At 44.4% G+C, this 10,699-nt stretch overlaps 1 protein-coding gene across 1 annotated transcript; it reads right to left on the bottom strand.

Annotated features, from left to right (window-relative positions):
- Positions 1 to 141: 141 nt before the first annotated feature.
- Positions 142 to 10,429, bottom strand: SET (SET nuclear proto-oncogene). Its single transcript, XM_087753048.1, has 8 exons — positions 10,023 to 10,429; positions 8,618 to 8,675; positions 7,425 to 7,567; positions 6,597 to 6,700; positions 6,293 to 6,406; positions 4,525 to 4,695; positions 4,277 to 4,423; positions 142 to 3,278 (listed from the first exon to the last, which is right to left on the bottom strand). The coding sequence occupies exons 1-8, from the start codon at positions 10,411 to 10,413 to the stop codon at positions 3,255 to 3,257; spliced, it is 1,152 nt and encodes a 383-aa protein (XP_087609174.1). The 5' UTR covers positions 10,414 to 10,429; the 3' UTR covers positions 142 to 3,254.
- Between the last annotated feature and the right edge of the window lie 270 nt (positions 10,430 to 10,699).

Raw genomic sequence — 10,699 nt, 5'->3', positions numbered from 1 at the left:
GTTTTAGAGTGTGGTACAAAGAGAAGCTTACAGATTCAAATGAATGGTATAAATGACTGAGAAATCGATTCAGATAATGCTTGTTTACAGGGACAAAAACTATGTTGACAAGTATGAATAAGCACACAGATACTCTGTTTAAAAAAAAACCCAAACCTTTCTAACTGTATTTACACACACGGATGTATTTGCTTTCCTTTGGCACTAGAAATTACAGACAAAAGATTCCATTTTATAGCAAGTAAACTTCAAACTTAAAATAAAAATAACCTTTGAATCATTTAAGTCATACAGCCCCAGCACAGTAGCTTCACCTTTATTAAATTGCCACCAACTCTATATTCTAACCCTGGAAATTCAGGCTACAAAGCCTGAATTCAGCTTCCACCTGTGACAAACGTCACTTGGCAGGATTAACTGGATGTGAGGAGCTCAAGCAGCCATGGGGAATTAATGAGATACAGGCATGTTTAATAAGAATGAATCTCCCATTCTTATCCAAGGTGGAGGTCTACCTTTAAATGCTCTTTATATGCATATACAAATCAAATCAAGTAAAAATGGACACCCATTACATATATTCAGCCAAATTAGACAATAACTGAACAGTCAGAGCACATGATGGCCGTTTGTAGTATTTCTTCAGTGTTGCAGAAAGAAGTGTTAATCCCTACTCATTTCCATTGCTAGGAAAAAAAAAAATTAAGATTACACTTAACAAATATGGTTTATTCTTTTAGGACGTTAGTTTACTCTTTAGCCATTGCCAGGAGTAAACCCTTAAGTTTCACAGGAAATTCAGTATTATCAGTACAGTAGCAAGAGTGTTTTGGCACCCTGTAAAATCCTAAAGAATGTGCAAGAAAAATCTCAGAAGTAGCATTTCATTATCCAGACTTCTCATTTCTTGTTCATGGTATTTGACTTTACAGAACCTGAAGCTTTGATTACTTCCAAAACAGTTTTTGTAAGTTTGCTGCTAGTAACCAACAGGGGTGTAACAACAGTGGCACAGTACTTTTCCGAAAGCATTAAAGACCAGGAAAAATTTCTTTTCCTTGAAGAACTACAATCAATTAGGACTACATAAAAATTAAGTAACGAGGCATCAGGGCAAGTAATAGCACATCGACCCTCTACCACAACAGGAAGCGGTTTTCAATCTGACAACAAAAAGGAATCAAATGAAAAAGAATCTAAAATTTACACACTTTGTAGGTTTTGCTCCTTCTCTCTCTAGACGGTAAGAAACCATTACCAATTAACATTTTACTTCGCTCTGCAAGCAGGATCAGGGCAGAAGCTTTTGTTGAGATGGAATAAAGTAAATGGTCGCCTTATTTTTGCACTGATCACAAGCAGACTGGATGTTGTATTGTCTCTCATAACTGGATTGAATCCAGGCTGGACCAGACACTTACAGAATGTTTCCCCCACGCACGTTATTTGGACATGTCTCAAATAGAGATTAATCTTGTTCTGCTAAGTGTATTCTTAAGCATCAAAAAAAGCTGAATTTGACTACAGCAAATTCTGTGAGGAAAAGGAATCAGAATATAACAGCAAGTCTTCCCAGAAGACAGTCTTTTCTACACATCCAAAGAGAACTAGCTGTTTGAATTTTAGATTAGCTGATACAACATTTTTTTTTAAATATTTCAAAAGCACAGCATGTTAAAACAACTTCCATTACACTTTGTGGAATACCAGTACCAACAACCTCTATGTGAAATTGTTACAAGCTACTCAAATGCAGTCTCTTAAAATGAAAAAGAGTACAGTATATCTAAAGCATATATACATGCTGCTACCAAGGAAAGAAAGCAGTGAAGTAGCAACTTTTTATACATGAGCTTCGCTAAGAATCTTGCTCTTTGAAACAGCCCGAAAATTAGCTTGCACTTAAGATTTATTTTCAACTGAAAAGGCTTACAAAAACACCCAAATCTTATAAGACCCCTTGGTCTTTTTATTCTGAGCTTGCATGATATTTTCATGCAAACTGATTTACTGGAGATACAGTACTGCAAGTTACTACTTAAAAAAAAAATAAATCTAAGAATCAAATGATTTTTCTTTTTGCAAAACACGAATATAAACCTCTGTCTTCACACAAGGCATATGCACCTACAGCCCTGTCTTACAGAGTTAGGTAATGCAAGAACCGGAGTGTGCAGTAGTAGCTACCAAATGGAACAGTTTACAAGCACTGAAATAGTGGAAACTAAATGAACTGATTATCAGTCCACGCAACCGCAACGTTGCATTGCACTACATAAATACTGACCAAATGCCCCCAAAAATGCCAAGAAACTACAAGCAAGTTCAAAACAGGACATTAAAACTGTTTCTTTCAGTGAAGACCAACCAGTCCCTTTGTGTACACATTTAGTTTTATTGTAACAAAGCAACTTGTACACTTTAACGTTTAAAACTGAGCATCTTTCTTTCCTTTCCAGTGAAACAAAAAAAAAAAAAAAAGAATTTAAAAATAAACAAGAACAAAATTACAATAGAGAATGTCAATTCCAAATAAGATCCTACAGGTTCTGCTGATTCTCCATCAAGTGGCAGGGCTCAAAGTCATCATTAGGAGAAGATTTTATTTTAAAAGTGTCATCTTAAACTGCAAGGATGTTTGTTAAACATCACAATTAAACATGCCAAAGGAGAAGAAGCCATGTTGTCAAAATGCCCACTTAACCCACCCAAACATCTGAAACCCACCCCGGCTGACCTTCTATAACCCCCATTTTTTTTTTTTCAGTTTTTTCTTTTTTTTAAACAAGAGAAAGTAGACAGATACATGTTGGTAAATGCTAACTGTCCATATTCACATAGAGACACAGTGTAATCTCTGAGCCCAATATACAGAGAAAGAAGGAAAAAAGCTAGATTCTATGCACTACTACACAGGGGCCTAGCACTCTTCAGCTTCCAGCAGAGTGAAGGGAGCAGAAGGTTTTCTTTTTTCCCACAGAACATGGTGTGTTGATTCCATAAACAGTTTTTGTTTTGAGACAGAAAGGGATAAAAATGAACTTGAAACAGAAATGGGTAGATTCTTTTCCACTGTATTCTGCTCAAGGTATTTCCCCCAAAATAAATTGTGAACCATGGTGTAGAGGAGAGAAAAAGAGACCTCAAGAGAACAAGGCGACTGAGCACAAGAAAAAAAAGACAGCAACTTGCTCCCAGGGACTGGAGAAAAATTAAAAAGGTAAAAAGGGGGTTTGGAATCCATCAGTGTTCAATTAGTCATCTTCTCCTTCATCCTCCTGTTGAAAGATAAGCAACAATTAAAAAAAAAAAATCTAATCACTACACTTCAGATAGCATGAACTGTCAAATGCAGTACCCGGAATGTTTTACTGCCCTATAGTTGTTACTCATAGCATGCTGTATGATGACCTCTCCCTTTCCCTCTTCACTAAGGAGCAGTACCACTTGCCATGAGTACCTATTTACACAGAAATCAGTTAATAACTGGATGTCCCAATGAAAAAACATCAGGTTTGGAAAACTACCGTGACTTAGAATCACTACAAACATTGACATAACTTGAACACTTGGAAAGTGAAGGGGTCATCTTTTTTCCCCCCTCATTTTAAACTCTGAAGAGCAAAATGCTTCAACTTTCAGATGCCAAATTCTAGGTTACATAATAAAGCCCCGGACTCTAGTGCCCACAACAGCCCTCCTATCTCAACACAAGTAACTTTTGCTGCCGAAATTCAGACACACCATGCCTAATTACGAGAAACAAAGACATGTTAAACTTGAAGTTACCAACACCCTGAATGCTGTCCCTGGAATCCCACTTGCTACTAAAGCAAATTTCTAATTCCTGAACCCAACAGAGTCCTAGCTAAGCTGGCCATAAGCAGAAATAAAGCGACAGGTGGGAGGATGACAGAACTGGATGCAGCAACAAAAGCATTTACAAGTGAAGCATTGCTAGAATGGTCACTAATTAAATAAGAATTTTGTTACGCTAATATCCTAGTTCTTCTAGAGCACTTCCCTTACAAATTCACTAAAACTACTTATTTGCACTGTCTCTCATATGCACAAACATACTTATTACCACACTGAAACCACTCCACAAGTTAAGGTAGAAACAGTTCTGCTTCTCCTCCCCAAACACCTTGTCAGTGATTGCACAGAAAACAGCTATTTTACCTGTGTAACAATGGCTCAGTATTCTTACAAGATCCCTCTTACACATTTCTTCTGGTTCTCGTACACCAGAGATGGAAGGGGTAAGATTACTCACCTCTCCTTCCTCTCCCTCATCATCATCTTCATCTTCCTCCCCCTCATCTTCATCTCCTTCTTCGTCGATATCCTCCAATCCTTCTTCCTCTTCATCATCATCATCGTCCTCCTCTCCCTCCCCTTCTTCGTCATCCATATCAGGAACCTTAAAAGACACATACGCAACATTAACTACAGTGATCAAATTCACTTTCACTTGCACAGTGCTATCATGGGTAGGGATCAACAACTCGGCGCTATACTCACCAAGTAGTACTGTAACGGATTTGGCCAGATGTCATCCTTGATGACTTCTCCTAGTTCATCAGCCCCTGCATCGGAGTGGTCAGTGAACCAGGTAAAGAAACTTTCTGGCTCTTCATGCTGCCTCTTCCTACTGGCTTTGTTCTGTGTCTGGCTTGAACGTTTTGTCAGATCCTGAAAACAAAGTTAAAAAGTTCCCTAAGAAGCGGTCTTTACATGGCCTTTTTTTTTTTTTTTTAAATAAGCATCATTTAGAAACATACTTGTCTAAACAACCACAAGAAGTCACTTACTACTCCCTCTTTCAGGGAGAAGTCTTCAAACAAACACTTGGAACACAAACGACGCACAGAAAAAGATACCACTCAGCCACTCGCATGTCTCATGAACATGAGAAACCAGTAAAACCGCCTGTTTCTTTTAATGACCTCCATTGAAATACTGAAAATTGGCAGGATCTTGCATTTGATTTATGCTTCCCTATCACAGGGAAGCACAAGTATGACAAGTGTTCAACGATACACTGAACTTAAAAGATCTCACAATGGCTAAATGCTGCTCTAAATGGCTAAATGCTGCTAAATGTAGCTAAATGCTACAGCTACTACATACGCACAATTTAAGAAACACTCAGTCTCCACACCTCTAAGCTCTGTCTTTAACTTGAGAGAAAGAACTGCCTAGCCTTCTTATCCTAAGATCTCCTGCTTTGAAGTCTTCAGGTCATTCTTTGTAGTAAGTCAAAAAAACCTACACAAACGGCTAAAACATACGGTCACAAGAACATACACGAGTCCTGCATTACGTATCCACCACCTTAGCCCAGAAGTTTAGCAAGTTTGCAACAACCTGTTTGCTAAGTCCGAAAAGAAACACGCTATCTGCTATTTAAATCCATTCTTTCTTTGGTCACATGGTAACCCAAAACTTCTAGTATTTGTTTTCTTGATAAAATCACAACATTTACAGATTTAGACTGTTTAATGAAGAACAATACCAGAATTCACACTGATTTTGTGGTATGTTGTAAAGATCATTCGGCTAGTTTGTACTGGGCTGTAACTTTTTGTACAAGAGGAAAAGGTCTAGTTCTCGTTCTCGATGAAAAAAAGATTAAATTTTCTTCTCAATCTGAGGGTAACAAAACAAGCAGCAACTTAACTGCAACCCTCCGTTCTACTTTCAAATGCTCATTTCAAAATCTTCAGGATAACATGGGAGTGCTCCCAACTTTTACAGAAACTAACTACAGCAAATTAATTGTTTGAATACTGCCTGGATGAAAGACATGCCCACATTATCGTGCGGCTGCAGCTTCTATAAAGATGTAGCGTCTGGAAATGAAGTTCAGGAAATAAAGAGGAAAAAAAATGCACACACCCCTATACCTGACCCCCCCAAAACCCCACTGCCCTCAGAATTCCTTCTTTAATAGTTGTCTTAAGAAAACAACAAAACGCAGCCCAGATCCACGCCACAGAAAGACAAGCTAACGCGCTTCTTAATCTCTCCACCTGGTCGTACTTGTACTTTCACTGGTTTAATGGTGGTGCTCAACTGAGCAAGAGAATTCACCATAGATCTGCATGTAAATAGGGTATTCCAAACCCTGCAAGACAGGCATGAACTATGTACGTGGAGAAGCAACACGGGGGTTCAGAGGGGAAGGGAGGACAAGGCACCTTCAATACAAAAGAAAAAACGGAACATAATTAAAGCGATGGTGTCGCAGAGCGCGGCAATCATCTCTCCCAGATGCACAGATACATACCTTCCCAGATTTCCATTTGATCTCAGTTGATTTTGAAGATGGGTCTCCACTTTCATTGAGGTGAAACTCTTTGGAGAGAACTTTATTTTCGAAGTATGGATTCTCATCAAAATACTGCAGAGGTGAAAGCAAAGAGTTAGAACCCGCATAATGTAAAGACATGTGCCAACTCACACCTGGTATTCAAATGGATAGCTGAAGAGGTTAAGTTACAAACTACAACCCAATATGCAATTACATTAAAAAAAAAAAAAAAGAAAAAACCAGAAAAATCACAAGTGAAGGAATTATTTAAAGTACTTACAAAATCTATTCTGTAACCTGATTTGATGTCTTCAAATTCTGTCACCTCAACTCTGGTCAAATAATGCAGTGCTTCCTCATCTTCTTCTCCCAGCAGTGCAGATACTAAGACAGAACGAGGAATCCCACGTTAACAAAGCTATGAAACATGTATCACACAGACAAAATACAGGAAATTGATTTTAAGTAAGAACTGAACAGCAACACGTCTGTCCAAGCCAACTTCTTGTGGCTCATTTTTTTTTTTTTGAGTTACCAGCCAACAGACCATTAGCATTTGTGTGATTTGCATTTGCTGAGGTGAAAACATTCTGTCTGCTGGTTGTAGTTCAACGTTTAAAAGCAGCAAAAGCTACCGGCACACATCTACCCTTCTCTCTGAAACACATTTTCACACAGGTAGCTTGCCCAATCTAAGCAGTCTACAAACTTGTTTTGTCCTCTCAAAGTCTCTTGGCGAGAGTCCTAAGGAGCTCACCTCCAATTAAAAAAAAAAAAAAACCCAACCCAAACAAACTAGAATCCTTTTTTTTCTTTAAAGGGCCCAATTCACTAAGGAAAGTGGGACACTTGTCGTTTAAAATGCAGAAAGAAAACTAACATGGGATTTTAGTGAACAAGATGCTCCTTTGGTCAACAAATGCAAGAAATAAAAAGCTTATAAAATGCACTCTGGGACAAAAAGGAAGTGTTTGCAAATGAAGCAGGCTTCTGTTTAAACATATGTCCAGCAACAATTCTAGAAAACTCTCAGAGCCGCAAGACACTCGCATAACAAGCAAGCAAACACTGAATTTACAGAAAAAAAAGAGTGCTATGAAGAATATACCTTGTGGGTGGTTGACAAATGTTGTTACCCAGAAATTTGGGATTTTGGCGATCAATTCTGACCTCTTCTGGAAGAATGGTTGGCGGAGTTTATTGTATTTCTGTTCTACTTTCAAAATTTCCTCACTGGCTTGTTCATTCAGTCTGTAATAGAAAGTGCCACGTTAACCACAGGAGAGAGAACTGAAATTTAAAGATGCATCAGCAGTAGTTAGCTAAAAACTGAACGGGTCTGATTAGACTCGTCTGCCGCATTCAACAAATGAGAGCTCTCAGATAAAAAACTGAGGCCCAAACCTGTGACGCCTAGTAAGAAACACACTACCAGAAGCAATCTCACTGATCTCAATGAAACGTGCTTAACACGTTGCATGTTTTGCAGCGTCACACGAGGGCCAGACCCTTATTTATGCAAAGCAAAGTAGTATTGACCTCTTAAGCGTTTTGTTTGCAAAAGACCTGAAGACGGATAACGCATAACACTATCACCGGCTCTTTATAACGTTTGGGCAGGCAAGCAAGCTACAGCAAAGCAATTTTGTACCCCCCCCCCCCCCAAGTAAAATCTTAAGACGTAACATTTAATTGGTTTTGTAAAAAGGCAGAGCCCTGACAGTGCAACAGCTTCACATGGCCAGAGCCTCAACAGTCACCCGCAGCCTTTGTAGGACACCGTGCACGGAGATAAGGTCCAGGCAAATACCGACACAGAGCCCACAGAGTTCTGGGATATGAAACTAATGTTTCAGTGACACTTTCTACATGTTATTCTACAAGCACATAAATATATAATAAAAAAAACGTACAATAAAAGTGAACTTTCCAACCGAGGTTTTGGTTCTGCTTACAAACATGAAAATACTTTTGCAAAATAGCAGACACATTAACTTGAAAAAACAATAAGAAATACATTTCTATTATCAAAACCATCACAATTAATTTAAAATTTTAAACTCAAGTTCTACCTATTTAATTATCCACAATTAAACAAGAAACCAGGATACTTCTTCAATTTTTTTATCACGCACAAATGCCTCTTACGTCTAATCAAGTCAGAACACAAGTACATCTTGGCGGAGTTTAAAGAGAGTGAGAACTACTACCGAGTGCTTACTTTAGTTACTAAATATTTTTATTTTTGAAAGTTACATTTGAATTGCTGCTAAAACGTTTTCAAAGTTTGTTAACGTTTACCTGTCTATTTCATTCTGTACTTCATCAATGTGTTCAATTGCTTCCTGTTGCTCTTTTTCTGAAAAACAAACGAAAATGCATCAAAATCCCTTCATTCTCGAGACTGACAAATCACCTGGGGTTTTCGCTTAACACCTTTTCTAGTGATCTCCAAGTATGCGGGTATTTCTATTGAATGTCGTAAATGTTACTAGGTCTTAAAGCTTCAGCTACTTGCAGGGCGTACTACGGCTGAAGTGCGGAAAAGTTTGACAAAACAGCACTCAAAGCGCGTTTACCCCTAGAAATCACGGCTCGCATTCCCCTCCGGAGTTTCACAAGCCAACTGGAGAAGTTGTAAGCCGCATTTGCTAAGACCAACGCGTTTGAAGGAACGCGAAATAATTTAGAGAGGACAGAAATACCAACAGAAAGAGCAGAACTGAGAAGGCGCCACCTTCTAAAAACCGAGGAGAGCGTTCGAAAGGACGGTTACGAGCGAAAAAGGCTCCGAAGTCGCCGTTTGGCAGGTATCTCCTCATCGGGACTCCCCCTCGACAGAGCCTGGCACCGGTCGGGGTGACGGCAGGACTGTTTACCGATCGCGCCGGGAGATGAATGAAGGGCAGCGGGAAGTCGCTGGAGCGGTGCAGCGCGCTCACTCCTCCCCCGGGAAGTTTCCCGCACGGCTCAGCCCGCGGTCGGGGACAGCTCTCCCCGCTCCCCAGCTGGATGCGCTGCCCCCCCGCCCCACCACGGGGCCGGACAGCACGCGTGGGACCGGAGCTGGCAGCGGCCGACCGGGCGGCAGGAGGAAGGAGAGCGCTGCGCCCTTCCCGCGGCCGCCGGGAGGGAAACCCGCGGCGCGGCGACCTTTAAAAATCCCGCAGCTGCCGCGATCGCACGTGGGGACGGCGCGGGCCGCTCCCTCCCCGCGCCGCCCGAGCACCGCGTGGCTCCGCGGGCGGGCAGGGCCCGGCAGCGGCCGGCGCCGCTCCATCCCCGCGCGGCGGGGCAGCACCACGCGGCCGCGGCGGCGGCGGCGCCGAGAGCGAGGAGGCGGCGAAGCATCATGGCGGCGGCGGCGGAGCACAATGAGGCTCCGCGGATGCTGCTCCGGGAGGTGGGGCGGGGGGGGGGGGGGGGCCCCGCTGCTCCGCCAAGGCCGCAGCGCCCCCCGCCCGGCCCCGCCTGCGCCCGTGGGGAAGGAGGCCGGGCCGGGGAGCGGAGACAAAAGGGCGCTAACATGGCCTCCTCCTGCCGCTGCTGGGGCCTGCACATCCGCCCGGCCGACCCCGCGCTCTTCCCGCCTCCGGCCCGGCCGCGGCCCGTGTGGCTGGGGAAAATGGCGGTCGGTGCGGCGCGGTGCGAGGCGGAGGCCGCGGCGGCTGCCGCCATTCCCTTCCCGCCCCCGGCGCGGCCTCACCTGAGGTCTCGTCGGCCCCATCGTGGTTGGAGTTCAGCTCCTTCTTACTGACTTTGGCCGCCGGCGCCGACATGTTGGTGGCTGCGGAGCGGAGCGCGGAGGGAGGGGGGCTGTAACGGGACTGAGCGGAGGGGGGGGCCGGGCACAGACTCCTCCTGCTGCTGCTGCTGCTGCTGCTGCTGCTGCTGCCGCCGCCGCTGCTGCCGCCGCCGCTCTGGCTCCCTCCGCCGCCGCGGCGCTCCCGCCTCCTCCGCCCGGACCTGGGGCTCCCGGATAACAGGGGGCGGCAGCGGCGCTCGCTCTGCCTCACGCTCCCCACAGCCAGAATCCCCACCACCGCCGCCTCCTCCTGCTGCTGCTGCTGGCGAGGGGCGGGCAGCGCGGCGCGCATGCGCAGCAACCCCCCCTCCGGGGCACGGGGGGGACGGCGGCGGCAGCGCGCAGGCGCACCGAGCCCCCCCGCCGGGCGCTGGGCGGCGGGCGGCAGAAGGCGCAGGCGCGCTTCCCTCCCCTCCCCGGGAGAGCGCGAGCGCCCCGCTCCGCGCAGGCGCCGGCACCGCCTCCTCGCCGCGGGCGGCCCGGGCGCAGCCGCAGAGAGGCCGCGCGCCAGCCCCGCCCCCGCCGCCCGCCCCACGCCGGGCGCCCATTGGCCGCGCCCGGCGGCCTCGGGGGGGGCG

Source organism: Nipponia nippon, unplaced genomic scaffold (genome assembly GCF_047370975.1).
Source record: "Nipponia nippon isolate SJK-2023a ecotype South Korea unplaced genomic scaffold, ASM4737097v1 scaffold_16, whole genome shotgun sequence".
Classification (NCBI taxonomy): Eukaryota; Metazoa; Chordata; class Aves; order Pelecaniformes; family Threskiornithidae; genus Nipponia; species Nipponia nippon.
Note: the sequence above shows the minus strand (reverse complement) of the source record. Positions and strands in the feature narration are given on the sequence as shown.